Source organism: Neofelis nebulosa, chromosome 3 (assembly GCF_028018385.1).
Source record: "Neofelis nebulosa isolate mNeoNeb1 chromosome 3, mNeoNeb1.pri, whole genome shotgun sequence".
NCBI lineage: Eukaryota > Metazoa > Chordata > Mammalia > Carnivora > Felidae > Neofelis > Neofelis nebulosa.
Window position 1 is genome coordinate 145,515,034 of NC_080784.1, and position 26,207 is coordinate 145,541,240.

The following is a 26,207-nucleotide window of genomic DNA, read 5'->3' on the forward strand; positions in this document are numbered from 1 at the left end:
AGCCAGAATAGCATGGCTATCTCATTCTCTAGACTCAGATCCAAGAAATCCCCTTAGTTAACTGCAGAATGGGAAACGGGGAGAAAAGAAAAAGGACAGCTGAAAAAAGTTCAACATCAGTCTGAACCTGCAATGCTGTTATTCCCAGAGCAGATGATCTTGGGATGTGTCATTTTTAGGGCTCAGCAACTTCCCTAAAATTATAAGCAAAATATATAAACATACATGTATCCATAGTTTTTTACCAGTCTCAATTCTACAACCTTCAAATGGTTAAAATTCATAAGTCTGTCCTAATTCATCACAGACCTTCAACACACCATATCACTTTGTAGAGCATTCACTTTAGACCATATGGATACTAATATATGTACTTCATGTCTATGTAATCTTACATTCAAATACTGGAAATACTAGGCCAGTGTGGGGATTTAACAAACCTAAGCTCATCTCAGAGATCTGGGTCCTAAAGGAGACATTAATGGTTATTTCCCAAGTATTCCTAAAATTTACAAGACCATCTGACCTACTGCATTAATCATAATAACACACACACACACACTTTTTTTTTTTTTTACCTCTAGAACCACTAAGGCACAAACTTGGCTCTGTTGTTAGAAATTAGAGACCTTTAATTATATGAGGTGAAAGGGAACTAAGCCTAGAATATTCTCAATGCAATCAAGTTCAACTTAATAAATAATTGCTATGCCCCTCCTAACTTCAAGATCCAATGGCACAAACAAGGACAATCAACACATGATGCCTGGCCGTAAAATTATAATAATCTAGCTGAGGAAACAAAAAACATATGTAATTCAAATGTCGCCAACAACAAAAGATAAGCATACCAGTACTCAGATAAGTGGTATTTGTAAATAAAACTGATCAAAAAAGAAATCTAGCATGTTGGAAGTGACAAATGCGTTGGATACAGTTAGTAGAAATAGGTGTTAAATCAGAGAAACATGTAAATATAATGAAAGCTCTGTAGGGATATAAAACAAGGTAAAGTTTTACTTTATTTTATTTTTTTTTAATTTTTTTTTTTAACATTTATTTATTTTGAGACAGAGAGAGACAGAGCATGAACGGGGGAGGGGCAGAGAGAGAGGGAGACACAGAACCGGAAGCAGGCTCCAGGATCTGAGCCATCAGCCCAGAGCCCGACGCGGGGCTCAAACTCACGGAACGTGAGATTGTGACCTGAGCCGAAGTCGGATGCTTAACCAACTGAGCCACCCAGGCACCCCAAAACAAGGTAAAGTTTTAAAGATAAAATTAAAGAATGCTTATATTCTTGCAATCATGAGAATGAAATGAACAAAGGTCAAAGTTATAACTTGACAAAATGGAATGAATAAAGAGTAAAATCAGGACTAAACCATGAATGTGCCACTCACCATGTGGTAATAGAACTTCTCATCTTGTCAATGATAGTAAACAAATTACACACATAGGGGTGTGTGGGTGGCTCAGTCAGTTAAGCCTCCAACTCTTGGTCTTGGCTCAGGTCATGATCTCACAATTTGTGAGACTGAACCCCCACATGGGCTCTGCACTGATAGCACAGAGCCTGCCTGGGACTCTCTCTCTCCCTCTGCCCCTCCCCTGCATGCATGCACTCCCTCTAAATTAATTAAATTAAAAAAAAAAAAAAAGAAAAAATTTCACACAGCAATAAAGTCAACCATAGTAGGAGAGTAATATACGATCTAGCTAGCTCCACCTTAAAAGCAGTTCTAGGGAGGAGCTTGGAAAGCTTCTGTGCAAGGAAGAGTTGAGGCACACTGAAATTGTCAAGACTTTATTTGAGCATACATCAATTCAAAATGGGCAGCACCAAACGAAAGGTGGTTAGGAACACTCCACTGACAGGAGCTAGGGGAGAGATTTTTATAGAAAAGACATTGAAATGAATCAAGGAAATTATCCGATTGGCTATGACTTTAATAGGTGCCTTATTTGGGAAAGCCTACTTGTCTATCTGTGATTGGTTGTTCCTAAGTTTTATTTTCTCAGATTCAAGTGTATTGACTACGGCTTAGATTTTGGTTTGCTTGCGTAGGCTTCCAAGCAACCTCAATCTAACAGCCTCCTTATTTATTTCAACAGTTCATAAAGAAATCTTCAATTATAGTTATAAAGAATTATACTAAGCATACTGCTCATGAATTTAGATCTTGTAGAGCAGTTGTATCTCCTGATGATGGGTTATCAATACAAATAAATGAAATGTGTGTGGACACATGTTGTCTCATCTATTCTTGTCAACGCTCCATGATTACTCACAAGGAATGCTAATGGGAATAGGGCAAATGATTCAACATTACAAATGCTGGAAATAAGTGTAAAGGATTCAGGAAAGGAATAGATGACCTAGAGCCGTGGTATAGTCAAGGAAGATTTGACAAAGTAAGCAGAATTTGTAGTTGTCTGCTCAAAGTAATCTAAGTGAAACTTAACTAAGGAGCATTCAGAGAAGTTCAGCTTAGCCAGGGGGCAAGAATCACAGAATCAGCATTGTAGACATACACTGTCTATGTACACATACAGACTTCTATAAATAAACATACCTATGGCACTAACGTATTATTTAGCTTGTATAGTATTATTTAGCTATTTAGAGAAAGACCGGATTGAGGAAAAACAAATACTAGAAACATTAAAATCTCAAGTCACAGACTTGAGACTCTATTTTAAAAAGCATATTCTGTATTTTTTTGGAATAAGCAAAAACTAAATTGGAATTATACATTTTTAGGGAACAAATGTAACTAATAATATGTCTACATCTGGCTAAATAACTCAAAATAAAAACTTACATTCAGCGCACCTGGGTGGCTCAGTCAGTTAAGTGTCCGACTTCAGCTCAGGTCCTAATCTTAAGGTTCATGAGTTCAAGCCTCACATCGGGCTCTGCACTAACAGTGTGGAGCCTGAATGGGATTCTCTCTTTCTCCCTCTCTCTCTCTGCCCCTCCCTCACCTGTGCATGTGTGTGCTCGGTCTCTCTTTCAAAATAAACTTAAAAAAAAAAAAAGAAAAACTTACTATCAAACTAAGAACAAAGGATTTTCAACAATGACATACAAGAAACCACAAAACCTAGTAACAAATACCACAAAACCAAAGAAAAAAGTAAAATAGAACATATACACAATGATGGACCTCATGAGTTAAGAATGTTAGAGCACAACTTCAGCTGGGAGCACTACCACCATTCCTACCAGAAGCACATTGCATCTTGCAGTAAGTGGCGAGTTTGGTTTGAAAATACACATTCAATTCTATAATCTGAAAAACAGTAGCAACTATTATTTTTGTAATTAAAAATTATTTTAAAAAAACGTATACAATCTTCATGGCTGACAGAGATTCTAAGAAAAGAAAAAGAAAAAGAAAAAGAAAAAGAAAAAGAAAAAGAAAAAGAAAAAGAAAAAGAAAAAGATTTGGAATAAACTTTGTTGTTAATACGATATATTAACATTTGTTTGCTGTAAACACTAACAGGCACTTTTGGTTTCAAAAGAAGTATACGTTTTATTTTAAATTCAAGTTTGATTTTTCTGGTACCAGAGTACAATACAAAAGGGGCTTTTAGTTCCCAAAAGCTAGCTTTTGTTGCTATTTCCTGTATTTCACAACTTGCAGGTCCTCTGAATGGTAGAAAATGAGCACATTTTCAAAACAACACCATTTAATTCTGGGTTGAGTACCAGTTAGTGGTAAGATTTGAAGGGGATGGTTATTAGGTTGTGAACATACATGTGTAGATAAAGGAAAAACTTTTACTTAAGGTATGAATTAAATATATATTGCAAAGACAGATGTAATTTCCTCATTTTGAGAGAAAATACACAAAGGTAATTTTCGGAATTCAACTTTGATTCAGGTTTCACAGATAACTTCCTGAAATTTACTCCAAATAAGTTTTATCCTATCACACAAGAGCAAGCTTTGTGTGTCATTCTACTTCTCTTGACCTATATTTATACAGGTATGTCAAGTCACTGGCTGACCACAATTAAAATGGAAACTTCAGTAACCACACACAAGAAATATCTACTTTGCACAAATATTTGGAAAGTTACCAATGGATAGTTCCAGCAGTCAACAAGCAAAATCAACAACCCCTGAAGAGTGAGAGGATCAGATTCCCAGAGTTAGCACAATACTCAATGTCTAGTTTTTAACAAAAAATCACAAAGCATACAATAAAGTATGGCCCAATCAAAAGAAAGAACTGACAAAAAATCATTCCTGAGGAAGCCCAGACATTCAGTGGACTTACTAGATAAATATATTAAGTCAACTGCATTAAGTATCCTCAAAGAGCTAAAGGAACCCATGTACAAAGAATAAGAGGAAACTGGGAAAATGTGTGAATAAAATGAGAACATCGATAAAGAGACACAAATTATAAAAAGGAACCAAATAGAAATTCTGGAGCAGGTAAGTAAAAAACTGAAATGAAAAATTCACTAGAGGGATTCACCAGCAGCTGTGAGCCAGCTAAAGAATCAGCAATTTGAAAACAGGACAACTAAAAATACTGAGTCTGAAAAGCAGAAAGGAAAAAAAAAAGTGGAGCCTAAGGGACCTAGAATAGCATCAAATGAACCAGTAGACTCATAATGCAAGGCCCAGAAAGAGAATAAAAAGGAACAGAAAAAGAGAGAATATATGCATAAATGACAGAAAACTTCCCAAATCTGATGGACTACATGAATCCACACACCCAAGAATCTAAATGAACTCCAAGAAGGATAAACCCAAAGAGATCCACATGGTAGTCAAATGGTCAAAACAGAGACAGAGACTCCTGAAAGCATCAAGAGAGAAGGGACTCCTCACATACAAGGGATCCTCAATAAGACAGCCAATTTCTCACAAATGTTAGAGACCAGAAGGAATAGGATTACATATTTAAGTTGCTGGAAAAAGATCTGTCAACGAAGAATTCTAGATCTGGCAAAGCTACCCTTTAAGAATGAAGGAGAAATGAAGACAATTCAAGATAAACAGAAGCTAAGAGAGTTCATTACCATTGGATTTGCCCTACAAAAAAATGTTAAAGGGAGTCCTTCAGGCTAAAATGAAAGAACACTAGTCAGTAAACTGAAGCAGTATGAAGGAAAAGAAAAATGTATTTTGAGAGAAAGAACATGCAAGCATGAGTGGGGGAGGGGCAGAGAGGGGGAGAGAGAATCTCAAGCAGGCTCCACACTGTCAGTGCAGAGCCCAATGTGGGTAACTACGTAGTGAAGGAGGAGGAAGAGAAAAAGGAGAAGGAAGGATGAAGGCAGAAAAAAGTGGAGGAGGAGGAATAGGAGGAACTACAGCTACCTAGGCTATATTGCTGGAGAGAGAGCCCACAAGGTGAAGTGTTCAGGGGCCATTTAACCCCTGGGCTATACTGCTAGGGAAGGAGGCCACATGGAGGCAGTCCATGATGCTATTTTGGCCAACCCTCCAGATGTCTTCAGACCCAGCCACTACTACTTGATTGCAACTGGAGAAAAATCACTATTTAAAAAACTTTGGTGGGAAAATTAGATATTAATTTGGAGATCAAAAAACTTAAATCCATAATTCGGCTACTGTTGATAATGCTGCTATAAACATCGGGGTGCATGTACCCCTTCTAATCAGTATTTTTGTATCCTTTGGGTAAATATCTAGTAGTGCAATTGCTGGATTACAGGATAATTCTATTTTCAACTTTTTGAGGAACCTCCATACTGTTTTCCACAGTGGCTGCAGCAATTTACATTTTCACCAACAACGTAAGAGGGTTCTCCTTTCTCCACATCCTTGCCAACATCAGTTTCCTATGTTGTTAATTTCAGCCATTCTGATAGGTGTGAGGTGAGTATCTTTTCATGTGAGTATCTTTTCAATGTTGAGTATCTTTTCATGTGAATGCTAGCCACCTATATGTCTCCTTTTCAAAAATGTCTATTCATATCTTATTCCCATGTCTTAACTGGATTATTTGTTTTTTGGGTGTTGAGTTTGGTAAGTTCTTTATAGATTTTGGATACTAATCCTTTATCAGATACGTTATTTACAAATATCTTCTCCCATTCCAAAGGCTGCCTTTTAGTTTTATTGACAATAGCCAAATTATGGAAACAGCCCAAATGTCCATCAATTACTGAATGGACAAAGAACTTGTGGCATACACACATACACACACGCGATGAAAGATTACTCAACAATAAAAAAGAATGAAATATTGCCATTTGTAACAACATGGATGAAGCCTGAGTGTACTATGCTAAGTGAAATTAGTCAAAGACAAAAACCATATTATTTCACTCATATGTGGAATTTAAGAAACAAAACAGATAAACATGGTGGCAGGGGGAAGAGAGGTAAACCATAAAATAGACTCTTAACTATAGAGAACTGAGGGTTGCTGGAGGGGAAGTGGGCAGAGAGATGGGTTAAATGGATGATAGGTATTAAGGAGGGCACTGGTTGTAATGAGCACTGGGTATTACATGTAAATGATCAATCACTGGGTTCTACTACTGAAACTAATACACTATATGCTAACTGGAATTTTTTTTAAGTGTATTTATGTATTTTGAGAGAGAGAACACACAAGCATGAGTGGGGGAGGGGCAGAGAGAGAGGGGGAGAGAGAATCTCAAGCAGGCTCCACACTGTCAGTGCAGAGCCCAATGTGGAGCTCAATCCCACAAACAATGACCTGAGCTGAAATCAAGAGTCAGACATTTAACAAGACACCCAGGCACCCCTACCTACTGGAATTTAAATAAAAACATGACCATTAAAAAAAAAGAAACTTACATCTACTCTTTATACAATATCAGACAATAATTTACAGCTTGAAACCATCAACTATTGAATATCTATACACTACAGGGTACCTGGCTAGCCCAGTCAGCAGAGCATGTGACTCTGGATCTCAGAGTTGTAAATTCAAGCTCCATGCTGGGTATGAAGCCTACTTAAAAAAGAAAGGGGAAAAAATATATCTGAAGTGAACATAGGTCAGTATTATGTAAAAATGAAAAACTTCTCAACAGTTAACAGCAAAAACTTAAGATAAAAAGAAGGCAATGAGCCTAATAATATTAAATATAGATGGGGATATAGGGTCAATGAAACCCTCTTTCACTGCTGGTGGAAGCATAAACAGTACAAATTAAGTTGTATATACACACACTCTAAGAACCAGCAATTCCACTCCTAATAATACACTCAACAAACACATACATATATGCGCCAAAAAATATGCACAAGAACATTCATAACTGCAACATTCAGTTTAGCCCAAAACTGGGAAAAAATCAAAATGTCCATTAACTGAATATATACCTCGTGGTAAGTCATACAATAGAATATAACAGGGCAATTAAAGTGAATGAACACTCTTCCATACATGACACAGATGAATCTCACAAACGTTTAGTGATAGGGATGAGACTCTAAATAGGACATACACAGTACCATTTATATAGTTCAAAAATAGGCAAATTCATTGACGGTATAGCTTTAGGGAAGAAGAAAAGTATTGTCACGCCACTGAAATTTGGTGAAAATCCACTGAGCCACAATGCTGATACACTTTTCTATACATACACCTATTTCCCCCTGTCTATTGGTTATATTAATTAGCTGAGGCTGTCACACAAAATACCACAGACTGAGTGGCTTAAGCAACAAATTTATTTTTTCACAATTCTGGAGACTAGAATTCCAAGATCAAGGAGTGAACTCAGTTGGTTTCTTTGTGAGACCTCTCTCCTTGGCTTGTTGACAGCCCTCCTTTCCCTGTGTCCTCACATGGTCTTCTCTGTACATCGCTACATCCTTATGTTCTCATAAGGACATCAGTCATAATGGATTAGGGCCCACCTAATGACCTCATACCTCTTTAAAAAGTCTCTGTCCCCAAACACAGTCACATTCTGAAGTACTGGTTGTTAGAACTTCAACATACCATATTTTGAGTGGACAGAGAATTGCTTAGAACATGTGATACACTTCAATAAAAATTATGCAAGAAATGAAGGCAACAAAAAGGCAGATATTTTAACTAAAAATGGATTAAAGTTTCCTATAAAATATGCAAAGAATTGACATACATTTCACAAGGGATCTTGAAAAGGTAGCAGATTCAGGTATTAAGCCAACACAAACTAAAAGGTCAACAAGAAACTGAAATAAGCACTGATCTCAGGTGCCAAGTCTCACATATTAAACAAAATAAATACAAATGACAAAAGAATTGGGAAACTGGTACATGTATATATCGATGGGGGCATTACAAAATTAATCTACTCTTTCTGGCATGTAATCTGTTAAAATGTTATAGAAGATATAAAGATGTTTTAACCCTTGTCTCTATACTTCCCAAAAAGGAAAATATCCCAAGAAAGTAAAATCTTTCAAAAACTATTAAGAGGTATTTTTTGAATTCTGAAATAGAAACAACTCCAATAGAAACAACTCCAGGGATGACAGAATAAACAGGCTACAAATAGAAAAAACATTTTTAAAATATAAACTACGTAGATATAAGGAAATGTTAATGTAAAATAAGATTATTTAAAGATATTGCTTAATGACAAGGGTCAGATGTGGATATAAGTGTAAACAGGGGTCTTTGTGAATCTCCTCACCTCACTCCTTTGTTTAAAACTCTTCAAGGTTTGCTCAGCACATAGAGATGTACAAGGCCCTTCATCGTCCGGTGGCTACTGTATTTCTAGCCTTTCTCACCACTCCAATTTTATTATCACTGTACCCTTCATCCTACCAAGGTTCTTGCAGTTTCCAAATTTTGACATCCTTTTTCTCATGCCTCTTGCTCAAAATGCCTCTCCCACTCATCTTCTAGTAACAAATTCCAACCAACTCTCCCTTCCACACCTAATTCAACCAGAGCTGTGACCTTCTCTGCGCCTCCAATAATTGAGTACAGTCCTTTATCATACCACTTCCTCTACAGGACTCGCTACACTTTCTCCCCACAAAACTGAGCTCTTTGAGGGCAGATTTTTGTTCCTATTTGTGTCCTAAAAGTATAGAATAACAGCTTGATAAATGACATTAATGAATGATAAAGAGTTAAATGAAGAATACGAATTTTTCTTGTAATTTTACCGAAACAATGTGAATGTAAGTCACTTTAAATAAATATTGATTTTTAAACAAAAATATTTTCTCGCTCTTCAGGATAATTTTTCTTCAATCAGGCGGCAGCTTAAAACTTATGGTAACAGGTCATCAGACTACCACAGAGCAAAAATGTATTACTGCCAGAATTTAGCCACAGCTGTCCTTTAAATGATGTCCTAACATTCCCTCTCAGAATAGTTAACAGATTTAATCCAATCCTCTAGCTTTACCTAAAAAATATAAACCAGGAGGCCAGGTATCAAGATCAGTAAAGGTAAAACTTGTTCCCTTCTGTTATCTGAGAAGTGGACAGGACTTGAACACCCCCCCCCCCACAACTATTATTTGCCTGCAGACACCTTACCATACGAGAATATTGTGGAAGGAAGAAATGACTCCCTGCATGGGGGAAAAAAAAGAGGAAAAAAGAAAAAATCAGAATGCTAAATAGGGGCTTCTGAGACTTTCAAGAAATAAACCCTTTTCAAGTCAGCGTCCTTTAAAACTAGCAATACCTACTGAGAGAAGGGGAAGTCCACCCTGCAAAAATTCAAACAGGCCTGGGGATTTCATTATGAAAAGAAACTTCCCCTTTCACAAGCAAAAAGGAAGATTTATTGTCACTGTGACAGACTCTAAAACTATGTCCACAATTAAACAGACCACACGGATTCCATAATCAAAAAGAGAAAGGCGGAAGTCCGGACACGCACATGAAAACAAAACCCTGCCTCTGCAAAATCCTGCAATCCTGCTCTTGAAGGTTACCCGAGCATTTGGTTCCTTGGGGGTCGGGGATTTTTGGGGGGCAAAACAGGTTAAAACCACGTCCAAAGGAAAAGTGGAATCATCTGTTGATTTCAACTGCGCTGATAATCCTTGGCTCTTTTCCCAGGACTGTGAGAACTGCCTGCAATATCCTCTTGCTGAGTTTCTGTTTCTCCTAAAAGCCCTCTCTAGCCATAAACAGCGCTTCGATGGGATTTTCCCTGTCCTTCTGCCCAGGCAGGAAAGTGGGGTTTTTTCTCAGAGCTTTCAAGGCAATTTCGGAAAGGCGTCTTTGGAAACAAGCGACAGCACAGGCCTGGGCTGAGGGCAACAGCGTCAGCCTCCATTTCCACGGGCCACCCCTACCCCTAGGTGCTTGGTGGGGAACAGTCCCACCCCTCAGCGGGGCCTCCACACGAGCCCTCCCATCCGGCTTGTTTGCGGCGTAAATTAGCCTCTTCTGTGTAATACAAACAAGGCTGGCCTTCCTCGGCTCCTGATCCTAGGACCCCCTTTCTCTTGTCCAAAACGCCTTGTCCCTGTCACTACAAACCATGGTCGGAGGACCCTCCCAAGCCTCACCTGGCCGCCTCAGCCCCGATAACCAAGCCCTTTGGAGGCCATTGGTCCCTCCAGCGTCAACCCAAGCCTCGTGTGGAAACTGCAAAATAGGCCCCGCTCCTAGCGTCCCCCAAGGAAACGTGGCCTCCAGGGTCGGGGGGCTGTGGGCCAGATACGGGGCAGAGAGGAGAACTCCCAAGGAGCTCAGCCACTACCTTTCTCTCGATGCGTTCCTCCAGCCACCTCAGCACGGGCACCACAGGCGGGAGCGAGCTGCGCCTGTAGCCTCTCCACTGAAAGTTCTGGAAGCGGGCTGGCTGGGCATGCGCAGTGCTCGCACCTCAGCCTCTAGGGAGGTCACCTGGTCTGGCCTCCCGCCTCCCCCCTCTCAACTCCCGCGAAACAAGACAGTGCCACGCACGCACGCACGCACGCGCAGTGTCGAGACAGGCCGGGAGCCTTCGTTCACTCTTGTATTCCCTCGGTCCTGCGCGCCAGGCACGGTGGTGGGACGGAGATGCTCGAAAGCCTTCCTCGTTCCTGTGGCGGAAGGAGATTGGACTATAGGATTTCTGGTGAAGGTGACATTGCCTTCAATGTCAGCACTCGGTGGTGTGAGATTATCTGTAAGAACCCTGAACAAGTCTGGGGGTCAGTGAAATCTTCCCAGAGTTAATGCCATCCTGGATATCTAAGGTAAGGTTACTACTACTAGGCTAGCAAGGCAGCGCAGGCGCAGCATTCCAGGCAGGGAGGCCACGAGCAAAAACAGCGCGATGGGTAAGAGGCATGGTCCCTTTGAAGAATGGAGGGAAGAAAGGGTGTGGGAGCGGAGTCCTGCAGGCAGAGTCTGGAAAGGTGGGCAAGGGCCGACCATGCTGGACCTTAGTGTTTATCCTAAGAAATTTTTGTCTCCTTTTTCTTTGCTAGAAAGAATGATCTCTAGCTTTGTGGTACTTTGCGGTTGACAATGAATTGTTGCCATTAACTTTAACGACCTGTGAGGTCAGTAATAGTTTTATCAGCAGAGGGAGCAGAAGCTTGCAGAAGTTAAGTATTTTGCAGTCATTAAGTAGCAAAGCTGGGACTGAAACCCAGCTCTGCGCTATGCACGGTCAGTCATTACCAGAATTAAGCATTACCGAGTGAATAAGCTGTATCAAAGGTCACCACAAGTTTTCTTTGAAAAGAGTTCTGCATTAAAAGTCATCAAAAAATCGGTCAAAAAATGCACACCATGTTACAGAAAATCCTAATATATGTTCCCCATTATTCTACAGCATGCATTCGCATTGGGGATGGGATGGGGAAGGAGATTACCCTCAAGGGAACAAAAATTGGTCCTTGGGGAACTGAAAAAATTTTAGATGTTACACATATTAGTGGCCCAGCCAAGTTTAATCCTACCCAACAAAATCTTATTTTTTAATATCTAATTTTTCTCTTTAAGAAGAAATTTAATTACGATTTGGGTTCGTTTTAATTTAATCTCAGGAGAGGCAATAACAAAAAAAAAAAAAAAAGTTAAATGTTGTGAGCCCAAATATCCATCAATTGATGAATGGATGAAGACAATGAGGTATAGACAACGAAATATTATTTGGCCATAAAAAAAATGAAATCTTGCCATTTGCAATAACACGGATGGAGCCAGAGAGTATTATGCTAAGCGAAATAAGTCAGAGAAAATACCATATGATTTCACTCGTATGTGGAATTTAAACAACAAAACAAATGAGCAAAGGGGAAAAAAACAGAGAGGCAAATCAAGAAATAGATTCTTAACTATGGAGACCAAACTGATGGTTACCAGAAGGAAGGTGAGTGAGGGATGGGTTGAATAGGTGCTGGGGATTAAGGAGTGCACTTGTGATGAGCACCAGGTGTATGGAATTGTTGACACTATGTTGTACACCTGAAACTAATATTACACTATATGTTACTGGGCTTTAAATTAAAACTTTAGGGGCACCTGGTTGGCTCAGTCGGTTAAGTGTCCGACTTCAGCTCAGGTCATTATTTCACAGTTGGTGAGTTCAAGCCCCACATCGGGCTCTGTGCTAACAGCTCAGAGCCTGGAGCTTGCTTCTGTTTCTCTGTCTAGCTCTCTCTCTGCCCCTCTCCTGCTTGTGTTCTCTCTCAAAAATAAATAAACATTAAAAAAATAAAACTTTAAAAAAAAAGGACTGTTTTTTTGCAGTAATGGAACCTCCAAATTTTAGTGGATCAACCAAAATAAAGATCACATTTCCTAACTTCCTGTGCAGCTAGGTGTGACCACATGAATAAGCTCTGGCCTATGGAAAGTGATGAGTAAAACTTCCAGATAGGTCTGAAAATGAGAAACATGCCCTTTTTCTGCCATACCACCATCCTGTCCCTGGAAAGTAGACATAATGGCAAGCCCCTTTGAGCCATATACCTAGACATGAACATATACCTAGACATATACTGGGGACATGAACCTAGAGATGATAATAAAGCAAATGATGGAAGGAGCCTGAGTTGGGGCACCTGGGTGGCTCAGTCAGTTAAGCGTCCAACTTTGGCTCAGGTCATGATCTCGCAGTTCGTGAGTTCAAGCCCCGCATGGGGCTCTGTGCTGACAGCTCAGAACCTGAAGCCTGCTTTGGATTCTGTGTCTCCCACTCTCTGCTCCTCCCCTGCTCATGCTTACTCTCTCTCTCTCTCTCTCTCTCTCTCTCTCTCTCTCTCTCTCTCAGAAATAAAGAAACATTAAAAAAATTTTAAAAAGAAAAAAAAAAAAGGAGCCTGAGAGACTTAATGCAGCAGAACCACCATACAAGCCCTAGTCCACCTGCCTCTGTCAGGGAGAAATACACTTCTGTATTAGTCACTATTAATTTGGGTCTCCATTATATGCAACTAATCCCTTGTTCCTTTTTAAATTTATTATTATGGTTAAAAAAAACATAACATCAAATCTACCATTTTAATCATTTCTAAGTGTACAGTTCAGTAGTCTTTAGTTGTATTCACATTGTTGTACAACTGATCTCTAGAAGTTTTTAATCTTATAACCCTGAAACTCTTCACCCACTAAAGACTAATTTCACCTCACCCTTTCCCCCAGCCCTTTGCAGCCACCTTCCCACTCTCTGTTTCTAAGATTTGACTTTAGATATTTCATATGAATATTGTCCTTTTGTGACTGGCTTATTTCACTTAGCATAATACCAAGGATCATCCATGTTGTAGCATGTGACAAGATTTCCTTTTTTAAGACAACATAATTATGTATATATACTACATTTTCTTTATCCATTCAACTGTAAACAGACATTTGGGTTGCTGAGCCTCTTGGGTATTGTAAATAATGCTAAGATGAACATGGGTGTGCAAATATCTCTTTGAGAGCCTGCTATGGATTCTTTAGACATATTCCCAGAAGTGGGATTGCTGGATCAAATGGTAATTCCATTTTCCATTTTTTAAGAAACCTCCATATTTTTTTCCGTAATGGCTACACCATTTTATATTCCTACCAACTGTGTACAGGAGTTCCAACTTCTCTACATCCTTTCCAACACTTGTTATTTTCTGGTTTTTGATAGTGGCATCCTGATGAGTTTGAGGTGATATTTCACTGTGGTTTTGATTTGCATTTCCCTAACAATTAGTGATGTTGAGCATCTTTTTATGTGCTTGGGCCTTTTGTATATTTTCTTTACAGAAATGTCTATTCAAGTCTTTGCCCGCTTTTTAAACCAGTTATTGGAGTTTTGTTGTTGTGTTATAGAAGTTCCTTATATATTTGGATCTTAACTCCTTATCAGATATGTCATTTGAATTCATTCCATTGGTTCCTTTTTTACTTTATTGTTTCCTTTGATTGTAAAAATTTCTAAGTTTGATGTAGTCCCATTTATCTTTTTTCAACTGGTCCCTATACTAACTAGTCTAACCATTTTAAAAAATAATAAACTGTAGCAGGAGTGATACAAAAAAAAAAAAAAATGAGCTTGCCACAGTAGAAAATAACCTGGTCCCTAAGGATATTAAGATGCTGATTGTTTAAGATTTTTGGGTAGAAAATACAGAAAAAATAAATGTAGCCATACAGAAGGATATTTTATAAATAGTAAGAAAATTTGGAAAGTGTATTATTTATCTGGACTTTAGTATTTTCTGTCTGGAAAGCACATCTGCAACCCTTGTTGTGTAATATTCATTATGTAACCTATTCTTCACCCAGGTGAGTAGCTGTGATTTTGCTAAAGGCTGCTGGTGATTCTGGTTTCATATCCTTATAATAAACTACCCATTTATGTGAAATGGAAGTAAAACATGCAGAAATTCCCTTGGATATGAGAGTAGGGTTTCCCCCAGCACAATTAAGTTTGTGGTCAGTTTAGCTACATCAGCTAAAAATACCAGCCAATCAGAGTTTAGGAGAGAATTGGATTTTCCAAATAAATATGATTCCCAGGAGCGTGTTCTCTATAGAAATTCTCAGGCTTGAAATCCAATACAGAAGTGATTCAATAGAACTCCATTCTATCACTATGAAGAAAAGTGGTATTCCTCTCTTGTTGAGTATCATCTTCCTGACTCTGCTTGGCGGTCAAGGTAAGGGGTTCTGAGTTATATTAGGTTAGTAAAGTTAGAGATATAAATTGCTATTGAAGTCTCTTGATTTTCCCAATAGAGTTGATTACATGCATCAGATAGTGATATAAGTCATTCATGAAAGGTTCTAAGTGATGTAGTTGATTGCCCAAAGTTGATTTTTTTTTCCTGAGAGAGAGAGGGAGAGAGGAGGGGGTGCAGGTGAGTAAGAGGCAGAGAGAGAGCGCAAGAATCCCGTGAAGGGCAGAGAGAGGGAGAAAGAAGCGGGGCTCACACAAAGTGGGGCTCACACGAAGTGGGGCTCACCCAGAGCGGGGCTCGAACTCACGAACCATGAGATCATGACCTGAGTCAGAGACAGATGCTTAACCTACTGAGCCACCCAGGCATCCCTACAAAGTTGATTTCTAGGACCTGCTAAGTCAAACATTGATCTTCTCGGTCTGGATGTCTGAATTCCTAACATGTAGTAACTGTTCAGTAAATCCTGTTGAACGGGGTGATAATGAGGTCAAAAGGTTTGTCCCCTAAATCATTTTTATAGCCCTTAATACTGTTTCTTGATAAGTATGTCTGTGGTTAACCAATTAAGTGTCCAATAATCAGGTCTCTAATCTGTTTACTAACTACCATTGGGCAAATTAATGAACTTTTCTAGACTTGAGTTTCCTCAGTCGTAAAATGGAGATTTACAGTCATGCTTTTACTACCTACCACTCGATGTGTGGCATATAGTAAGCACTGAGTAAATATATGTTGAATGAATGAAAGAATTAAGGAATGAAGATAGTGTATTTCAAAGGGTTTTTAAAGGTTTAAAGCACTATCAAAAAGCAAGGCAGTGGGGAGGATGAGGATGATGGTTGCGATTGGTTATTATAAGTATAGCTTTCTAAAACCAGCTCCATTCCCCTAATGTCAGTAATAAATGGCTTTAGGAGTTGCTTAAGAAATTGTGGTCCACATAGCACACATGAATCAGGTGTGTGTCTGACCTGTGATAGGCATTTGTTAAATATTGCAAAAATCTCCAGGGGCGCCTGGGTGGCTCAGTTGGTTAAGTGTCCAACTTCAGTTCAGGTCATGATCTCACAGTTCATGAGTCCAAGCCCCACATCAGGCTCTGTGCTGACAGCTCAAAGCCTGGAGCCTGCTTCAGATTCTGTGTCTCCCTTTCTCTCTCTGCCCATGCCCCGCTTACGTTCTCTCTGTCTCTCTCAAAAATAAACGTTAAAAAAAATTTTTTTTTTTAATTTCCTTTCCTAAGGTTGTAAGATATGGTAGTTAAAAGCAATGCATTTGGACTCAAAAAAACCTAAACTGAAATACTGCTCCTGCCCCCAAAAGCTAAATTACTGTGTCCTTTACATAACTTCTTTGAACCTTAGCTTCTTTAGCTATAAAATGAGGATAATACCTCCTTCAGAGTTTGTGGAAATGATTAACAGTGTAGGTTCACAGCTTGGAAGCCTTTCTGGTGTGATCTAAAACGGGGCCCCTTAATCAGAGGGCAGGGAGAGATCAAAAAAGAGGCAGGCCACTCCAAGTTGGTAGGTTGCAGTTGTAATAATATCAAAGGGAACTTACATAGGAGGCTTGTCTTGAGTGCCCACCAACCCCTAAAAACTTATAAAGAGGCCCTAACTTGGCTTAGTCATGTATGCAATGCAGGTATCTTCAACATCACATCACCATCTCAAGGCTGTGTCCTTGGCTTGGAGAAGCCTCTGGGAGCCAGAAAAGCAAGAGGAACCCTTATTCCAAGGACAGGGGAGGGGAAGAGGAGTCTCCTGGGGCCCAGGTCCAGCTCATAGGTCAATTAGCAGTAACCTTTTTTCTTTCCCCAACAGACAGACACTAATGTGACAGTAATAATCATGACTAAGTCAAATGTATCATTTTGATGGATCAAATTGAACCTTTGGACCTAAATTGAAACTTTGCCTTGGGGTGCCTGGGTATCTCAGTGTGTTGAGCATCTGACTCCTGGTTTCAGCTCAGGTCATGATCCTAGGGTCATGGGATGGAGCCCTGCATCAGGCTCCACTTGAGCGTACAGCCTGCTTAAGATTCTCTCCCTCTGTCCCTCACTCTAGCACATGCTCTAAATAAACAAATAAATAAATAGAGACATTGCCTTAAATCAATGTGCTCTACCTTCTTTCCCTTAGGAACCCTAATAATGAGGAATAGACGTTGTTTCTGCATCAACACCAGCCAAGGGACAATCCACCTAAAATCCTTAAAGGACCTTAAACAATTTGCCCCAAGCCCTTCTTGTGAGAAAACTGAAATCATGTAAGTAACAACTCATCCAAAACACATGTGCCATATTGGCAGGAACATTAAATTTAGTGTGAATATTAGCCTCAGAACACTTGTTCAAATTCAGATGATTTCCCCTCCATAAATCTGAGCTACTTCTTTTTTTAGTTCTAAATAATAAGGAACTTCTGGTAGAGATTAGAACCAAGGATAATATATAATCAAGCATGTAGAAAATATTTAATGCAGATAACCCAAAAGAAGAAAATAAAAATCATTTATAATTCTACCACCAGTGATAAATGCTAGTCACTCCTTGCCCTTGTCTTCCAAATTTCCCTTATTTGTGTTTGTGTGCATATATAGTTGCCACATATATATACATATACATACACAAAAATAAAATCATACAGTACGTACTCTTATAGACTGCCTTTTTATTAACACCATATCATGAACATTTCCTCATGTCGGTAAATCTTCTATAATACCATTTTTTCTGATGGCATTGTTAAGGCCAAATTATATTCCATCCTATGGATGTACCATAATTTATATGAGCAATGCTTAAATGTAGATTATTTCCAATATTTTGCTATTGAAATCAAACTGTTACTGTGGCAGTATTGTGTCTTTAGTTCTTTCCTATTAATAATAACTTTTCATGGGGTGTTATATGGAAGTGTTGAATCACGATATTGCACACCTGAAACTAATAGTACACTGTTAATTGGAATTTAAATAAAAATTCAATAATAACATTTCTAAAGATTAGAATCGCTAGTTTCAGTCTTTTGAAACCTAAATCAAGGCTGATCTATAGAACAGGTATTCATATCCTCAGATTATACAGAGAAATTAAAGAAAAAAATTTTTAATTGTTCCTGGAGAGTCTGCTGTGAGTAATTTAAAAAATTCAACCAGTCTGTTAATTGTGTTTCAGAAAAATATTTTATGTTTTAGGGAGTTTCATTAGAAAATTCAGCATAACTCATGTTGATTTTCACAGTTTCTACAAAAAAAAAAAAAGTAGCTATATTGACAGCTTTTCTATTTTGCTTCTTCACTTAAACATAAATAACTATTTCCAACAGAGCAGCACTAATATTGTCGTTACATATAAGTTTAAGTTTCTCTTATTGCATATATCAGTTGGATTTTTTTAATTTAGGGCTGTGTGCTATCCTAGAAATTTGCCTAAGTCCCCTCACTCACTAAGAAAACGAAAAGGCAGGAAGGAAGACTGGAAGTCTCAGATGCTTATTGTGATAACACAAATACATTTTAATTGGGGGACTTCATTCTGAGAGTAAGGTGAGGAATTTAAATTATTGAAGGTAAAATAAATCTTGTTGCTATTTCCTTGGCAGTGTGACAATGAAGAATGGAGATCAAACGTGTCTAAACCCAGATTCAGCAGATGTGAAAGAACTGATTAAAGAGTGGGAGAAACAGGTTAGTGACTAGGAGGAACAAAGTTTTCTTTCTTTTAGAAATTAACTTTTAAAGACAAAGAATTTATGTGGTTCCTTTAAGGATATGTTTTTCATTTATGTTATTGCGCTTCTATCTTGTTCCTAGAATAATGTCATCACTGTGAGGTATAATTGTATTTTTGCATGTAGTATCACTTGTCTGTCTCCCCCACTAGAAGTACATGTGTATTGAATTGAAAGGTAGACACTGAGGATGGAAAGGTAATAAAGTATAAGCCCTCCCTGATGTAGCAAATGCACTAACAGTTATAGCACAATGTGAGAAATATAAAATAAAGATATGTACAAGAGTCTTGAAGATTATAGAAGGGGTAATTAATTTTGCCAGAAGGAGGGGCAGGGAGAAAGTGTTAAGGAAGACTTTTCATATGACTGGGGTCTTGAAGAATAAGTAGTTCACCAAGAGAGTAAGGACAGCATGAAAAAGAAGCATAGACCATGAGAGAGCTTGCTGTATTCGGGGAGCCTCAAGTAATGTGGCTGGAGTTGTATGAAGGGAGTGAAAAGTAGAAAAGTAGACCAGGACAAAGTGGGAAGAATCCTGTGTAATGTGCTCAGGAGTTAAATTTGAAGAGGGCCACAGAATATGTAGCTGGGAACTTGGCTTCAGGAGTCTGACAGTCTGGTGGTTCTGCCACATACTAGCTATGCAATTTTGGGCAAGCCACCCTCTCTAGGCCTCCCTCTCCTCCTCTGTAAAAAGTGGATGATAATAGTACCAGCCTCAGAAGGTTGTAGTTTGGACAGGTGGGTTGTAAGCAGAATTAGAGTAAAGGCAGTAATAGGCCAAGAGAATAGACAAAAGAAGATCAGTTACAAGGCTGTGGCCTCCTGCTCAAAGTCAGTGATGTAAAGAGAAACAAAAGGAGCCCCTCTGAGAGTGAAGCAACTTTAAACCAGGTTTGAAGACTTAAAAACAAAACAAAACCACAGTCTGGAAAGTCCAAATATAATGTAAAGAAGGAAAAATGGTAAGATAAAGAAACATTACCCTTGTTTTCCTTCTCCTTACAGGTGAGCCAAAAGAAAAAGCAAAAGAAAGGGAAAAAAACTCAAAAAAGCAGGAAAATTTTTAAAGTTAAAAAATCTCAACATCCTCATCAAAAGAAGACCACATGAGCAACCACTTTACCAACCTTATGCCCAAAGGTTTTCTTAATTATGATGAAATAATTCCAAAAGGAGATGGCATCTTAATCCATAAGCTTTTTATTTGACTGGAAATTTTCAAGCATTATTATGAAATTGTAATTAAAGCTAGAAAGTTGCTTTTGAAATCTAAACATTAAGAATTGTTACAGGCTATAGTTTGACTTTGTTCTATCACCTCCAGCCAACTGAATTTCGTCATGTTAAGACCACGGTCTTAACACCCACATCTGGACAAATGTGCACAGAATCATATCCTGTACGCAGTCACATCCCACACACAACAGCTGCTTAGAAGATCAGCCCTGCACTTCCCAGGCCACAAATTCCAGCCTCTAGAGAATATTCTGGGGCACATGTCAGCAAGCCCCAGCCTGTCAGCATGCTAATAAGCCTAGCAGTTTGGAATCGAGCCGGACCTCACCAAGCTGCCATGGCCATCTGCATCTGTATTTGAATCTGCCCACAGGCCTCACAGTGTATCTGACAGACCCATGCTGGTTGTTTCTGGGGGCCACAGCTGAAGAACACTAGCACTTGGCTTTCAGAACCTTCTGTCCAGCTTTTGAGGACATTAGACTCCATCATGCCTGCCCACGCTGACCTTATTGTTCACCTTTGCTTCAGTCAAGCCTGTTCCTCACCATTCTACCACAATTTAGTGCCTATCTCTGCTATAACGTCATGCTCTCATTCACCTGGGTCTACTCCTTTTCACTCTTATGCTAGCACTCCATAGGAATGCCTTCTTCTCCCCACTCATCCTCATTTGACCCAGTCTTTGGTTCAGTTTAATCCTGCCTCTTAACTAAAATCTTCTGGACACTTGGATTATTTTAAAACTCCAAGTTCACTTGTGTTCAATACCACATAGGTGAACACTCAATTGTTTTCTGATTATTTTTTGCATGTTTATTTCTCAAACCAGATTGTCAGCCCCTTGAGGGCAGGGACCACAGTTCATTTCCTTGATTCTGTCGCCATGCCTAGTATACTATGAACTAGGTTTTGAATAATTTTTTAATTACAAATTTTACAAGTAGGAGGGCAACCAGACTGCCTCCTCAGGGCAGGATCTGGCTATATTGGCTGCTCCATAATGTTTAACCCCTGGTAACCTCTTCTACTCATTATCTTTACGCCATTGTCACTGCAGGAATAGGAGCTGATGCAACATTCTTGTTTTATGACAGGATGTTAACTTCACCTCTCGAACAAACAAAAATGCTTAAAACACCGGATATTCTGAACTATTTTTATAAAATAATACAGGATACTGAGTATCACAGAATCTTACAATAGGAAGGAGCTTTCCTGTCCAACTTTTACCCACCTCGTACAAAAATTCCTTTAATACTATTCCTGGGACAAGCCTCAGTTCTCTGTGTCTGACAAGAAAACCACCAAGTTCCTTTTGAAAACTCATTTTAGATAAATATAAATTTCATTCTCAGTTTAACCTATTTCAGAGTTTGTAAAGTATTGTGATTATCAATTGCCATGCCAGGTCTCATGAGAAAGGGGGAAGGATATTAAGAAACCAAGAGCTGGAGAGAGTAGCAAATCCTGTTAGTGGTGACATGGCTGGTGGCCAGTTAGCCTCAAAAGGGCTTGGAAACCCTCTTGAAGAAGAAGTTCAGTGAATTATGTAGGAAAGGACATCTTTGGCCAGAATTTAAACTTACACCTACTTTGCCAGATTCTGTCACTTCTTACACTGCAGGTGATTTTTAGTGTTGCCCAGCGATGATCCCACCCAAACATCATCATATCTAATTGTGAAACTCTTTAGCTCCTTCCATGAAACCCCTGAAAACTCTAAACATTTCATAGTTTGAGAGTGTGACCCAGTTCCCACAGGTAAAGTGGACAGTGTGTAACAACCAGAGACAACATGTTTTGACTAAGTACCTATGACATATATATACGTGATAAGCATTCATCATTTATATATATATATATATGTATACTCTCTAAGCAAATAATTATTAAGTTCAAAGCAGTTCTGGCATATATACCTTGTACTTTGAAATATTTTCTTTCTAGGGGCGCCTGGGTGGCTGGTCGGTTGAGTGTCCGACTTCGGCTCAGGTCATGATCTCACGGTCTGTGGGTTCGAGCCCCGCGTCGGGCTCTGTGCTGACAGCTCAGAGCCTGAAGCCTGTTTCAGATTCTGTGTCTCCCTCTCTCTGTGACCCTCCCCCATTCATGCTCTGTCTCTCTCTGTCTCAAAAATAAATAAACGTTAAAAAAAAAAATTTTTTTTTAAAAAAATAAAAAAAAAAAAGAAATATTTTCTTTCTTTAAAGGCAAGGGCATCAATAAATAGACCATTGATCAGAATACAAATACTGATTGGGGCACCTGGGTGGCTCAGTTAAGCGTTTGACTCTTGGTTTCGGCTCAGGTTATGATCTCACAGTTCATAGGACAGCATGACAGCACAGAACCTGGTTCAGATTCTCTCTCTTCCTCTCTCTCTCTGCCCCTCCCCTGCTTTTGCGTGTGCTCGCTCTCTCTCAAAATAAGACCTGCATTTTAAAAAAATACTGATTTTTTTAATATCTTGGACATGCACCTCAATCATTACATGTTTAACAGTAATTATTAGATGTCCTTTTTCATTTGTTTCCATGTCAGATAGACTATAGTTGAGATAAAGACATGGAAGCCCTTTATAGAGCTCTTTGGAGACAGAAGAAAAACTTCTATGGAAAATATGACAACAATGCCTTATAACAACATTGATTTTGAAGAGTTATGTAGAATGCAATTTATTTCCTAGTCCTGAAAGTTAATGCTATTCCAGTGAGATATAAACCAGGAAACCAAAACTGTCCTAACCCTTTTCCATATCCTGAAAGTATATATATTGAAATATTATAAAGCCTCAAGTAGTTATGATGGAGCTCTAAACTTCTTTAAGGGTCCAGGAAACTTAGGCTGGAGGTATTATGCAGTGTGGACTAAGAAGGTTGAGAATGAACAACGAATATCAGCCTTGTACATTTGAAGTACACTTGAGAGGCCAGAAAGGTATGATGTTTGGGCAGGTAGCAGCTGCTGATGGTGGACATGACTACTCACAAGGGCCTTAACCTAAGAAACTACAGGATGCTGTGAAAAGAGCTAAGATTCTGGATTCTGAGATATCTTAGTTAAGATCAGAAGCCTACCACTTATTAGCTATGTGACCTCAGTTCAAATATACTATTTAATCTCCCTATACACCAGTTCCCTTATTCAGGATTGTTGTGAGGAACTGGCCCAGCATATACCTGATGCATAGAAAGTACTCAATGTCAGTCCCAACCTTCCCTGACCACTTAGCTCTGCTGCACTTTCCTTGCAACAGAGGGTTCCACATCTCATACATGGAAAGATGTTCCCAGGACTAAAAAAATGTATCGGAAAAATGAGACCAAAAGCTCATTTGACAAGTTTTGTGTATCTACATTTTTTATACTCATTTTCCAGACCATCATTGTCCATTTCCTAGATGACAATAGCCTCCCTATTTTACCTCCTGTCTCTCTTAGTCAACTTTTCTCTTGCTTCCTTACCGTCCTGACAGCTAGAATGATCCTTGCAAAGCATAATTCATAGAATACCACCACTTTGCTCAAAATCCTGTAATTTAGAATTAAGTCAAACATACCAAGGTCTACAAAGCCCCATATGAGTTTAGGCTTTGTGTGCCTTTCTGACCATGCTCCCTTCATCCTTCCCATTCAAATACTAGCTTCAGCCTCACCTTTTTGTCTCTCAAGCACACTGAGTTCATTTCCTTCTCAGGGCCTTTGTGTATGCTATTCTCTGTTGTGCTGGGCTGTGCTATATCAACTCGGTTAATCTGGGAACTCTGTTTTCCAGAATTCTCTTCCCTGTGTAGTTCTAGGTTAGAGTTAACCAAAGAGGCGTGAGATTTGGAAGGCAGAAGTGAGGGAATGACCATTACTCTTGAATAGATATAATGACAGACACAGTGGTATCCAGGGGATTCCAGCTTGCCCTTGCAGTCCTCCATGTTTACCTCATCTTCATGACTGCTGGCCTTGTGACTAACAATGGTCCCAAACCCTCCACCAGATACTTGGAAGTACTTCTGAAGGATTGATTGGTGAATATTTCTCCAACCCCTTAAATATTCTACCAGACTTTTACTTCCAAAGATCCTTCCTCATCTGTATAAGATGTTATTCCTATAGTAAATTCTTTATTCCCACAATACTCAGAGAGCCTCTGTTTTCCTAACTGATACACCTGTGCCACCTTCTTCGCATAGCTGTTCCTACCTCATTATTTGAGTTTCAGCTTAAATGTCACTTCACAGAGACTCCGTAATGAAATTGTCATCTTGTCCCCAGACCCTCTCTAGTATAGTGCTTTCCAAAGTCGAGTTGTGTACACCCTCTGGAGTGGATGAAATGAGAATATTCATGAATATTTTTGTCTAAAAAATAAGAAAGAGCTGAAGATTTACTATAAATCTGAACCTAGTAGTTGATATTGACAGCTTCACTTAATGCATTTGTCAAGTGGTCATGGGTCACATGGAGATTTCCTGCAGAGAAAGTGAGACATACACAACTGGGAGGCATTGACAACGTGTTCTCAGTCAGTCAGTGGCTTTCAGTGCATTGCAACAATGGGTTGCCCCTTATATGGGCACAGTCTTCTCTGGCTAACTCTAAACTACAACCAGAATTATGAAGATTGTAAGATAGAGTGCTAAGCAAGCCAGCCTTCACAAAATGGGCAAGTGACTTTAAAAGATTCCTATTAAGAAATTCATATGGGGGGGGGGCGCACCTGGGTGACTTGGTTAAGCGTCCAACTTCAGCTTACATCATGATCTCACAGTTTTAAGTCTGAGCCCCACATTGGGCTCTGCAGAGCCTGCTTCAGACCCTCTGTCTCCCTCTCTCTCTGCCCCTCCCCTGCTCTCTCTCTCTCTCAAAAATAAATAAACATTAAATAAAATTCATATGGAAGATAATAATAATGCAAACATAAACTAACAAAATAAAACACACATACAGAGGATGCCCGTTATAATTTTATCTAGAAAGGCCCACAATTTACAAAATCTATAGTCTGTTTCTCTTTTATCACAATCTGATAAATCAATCAAACTTCACCACAGTCTGAAATTGTCTTTTGAAAATATTTATGTAGTTATTTCCTATCCCCCACTCCACCACAAACATTAAGTTTCTTGACTGCAGAAAGTACTCTTCACCTTGGCATCCATAGTGCTTAGAGCAGTGCCTGTCACTTTGGAAGCACTTAATATGTATTTTTTTTTTTTTAGTTAAATGACATATGCTTCACCCTAAATCTTCTTCCAGGCCTTTCCCAAATCAATCTCAACCACTCTTACCACAATCATTTAAACTTACCATGCTCATTTCTGCCTTCAATTTCACTGATGGTCTTTTGTTCATCTGCTCCCTTCACCCACCCCTTCAATCCCGTCTGAATCCCACCTATTCATGATTCAAATCTTGCTTTTCCATCCCACCCAGTACTCCATCCCAGAATGCTCCTGGGCACACTGAAATCCTCCCACTGTGAGTACTCTGTCAGAAACTTTAACCATAAGAATTGTTCTCTAATTTAAAATTTAAATTATTTTGCTATACCAGAAAGCAGTCTGTAGCTGAACAAGCTTTTTATATTAGAGCAACTGTTAAGGAGATCAGTAAAATATTTAGTCTGTAAGCTGTACTTTTGAATTTAAATGCCAGTGATTTCTAGGTGAGTTAATCGGGAAAACTATTTGAGGGTTCTTCATCCCTTCAGGGAAAAAAGAAAGTTGCTTTCTTAACAGAAAGGAAGATACAGGGAGAGATTGCAATTACAGAAGCTTTAGGATACTATCACTTTCTTTTTTGGCCTGTGTAGAGAGAAGATGAAATTAAGTGATAGGAGAAAAAAGCAACCTTCCTTGCTGATAAGGAGTTAGCTAGCTCCGGGGCGCCTGGGTGGCGCAGTCGGTTAAGCGTCCGACTTCAGCCAGGTCACGATCTCGCGGTCCGTGAGTTTGAGCCCCGCGTCAGGCTCTGGGCTGATGGCTCGGAGCCTGGAGCCTGCTTCGGATTCTGTGTCTCCCTCTCTCTCTGCCCCTCCCCCGTTCATGCTCTGTCTCTCTCTGTCCCAAAAAATAAATAAAAAACATTGAAAAAAAAAATTTTAAAAAAGGAGTTAGCTAGCTCCT

At 39.1% G+C, this 26,207-nt stretch overlaps 2 protein-coding genes across 2 annotated transcripts in view; one reads left to right on the plus strand and one right to left on the minus strand.

The window, feature by feature from the left end:
- The window catches only part of ART3 (ADP-ribosyltransferase 3 (inactive)), a 140,626-nt gene extending 129,785 nt beyond the window's left edge, over positions 1-10,841 (minus strand). The window contains exon 1 of the mRNA XM_058722238.1: positions 10,703-10,841. The gene's annotated coding sequence lies outside the window, so the exon portion shown is untranslated. The remainder of the gene's footprint in view (positions 1-10,702) is intronic.
- Positions 10,842-14,944: 4,103 nt separating this feature from the next.
- On the plus strand, positions 14,945-20,136 carry CXCL9 (C-X-C motif chemokine ligand 9). Its single transcript, XM_058722243.1, has 4 exons — positions 14,945-15,077; positions 17,249-17,375; positions 18,713-18,797; positions 19,853-20,136. Exons 1-4 carry the CDS (start codon positions 15,014-15,016, stop codon positions 19,955-19,957), a joined length of 381 nt encoding a protein of 126 aa, XP_058578226.1. The 5' UTR covers positions 14,945-15,013; the 3' UTR covers positions 19,958-20,136.
- Positions 20,137-26,207: the final 6,071 nt, after the last annotated feature.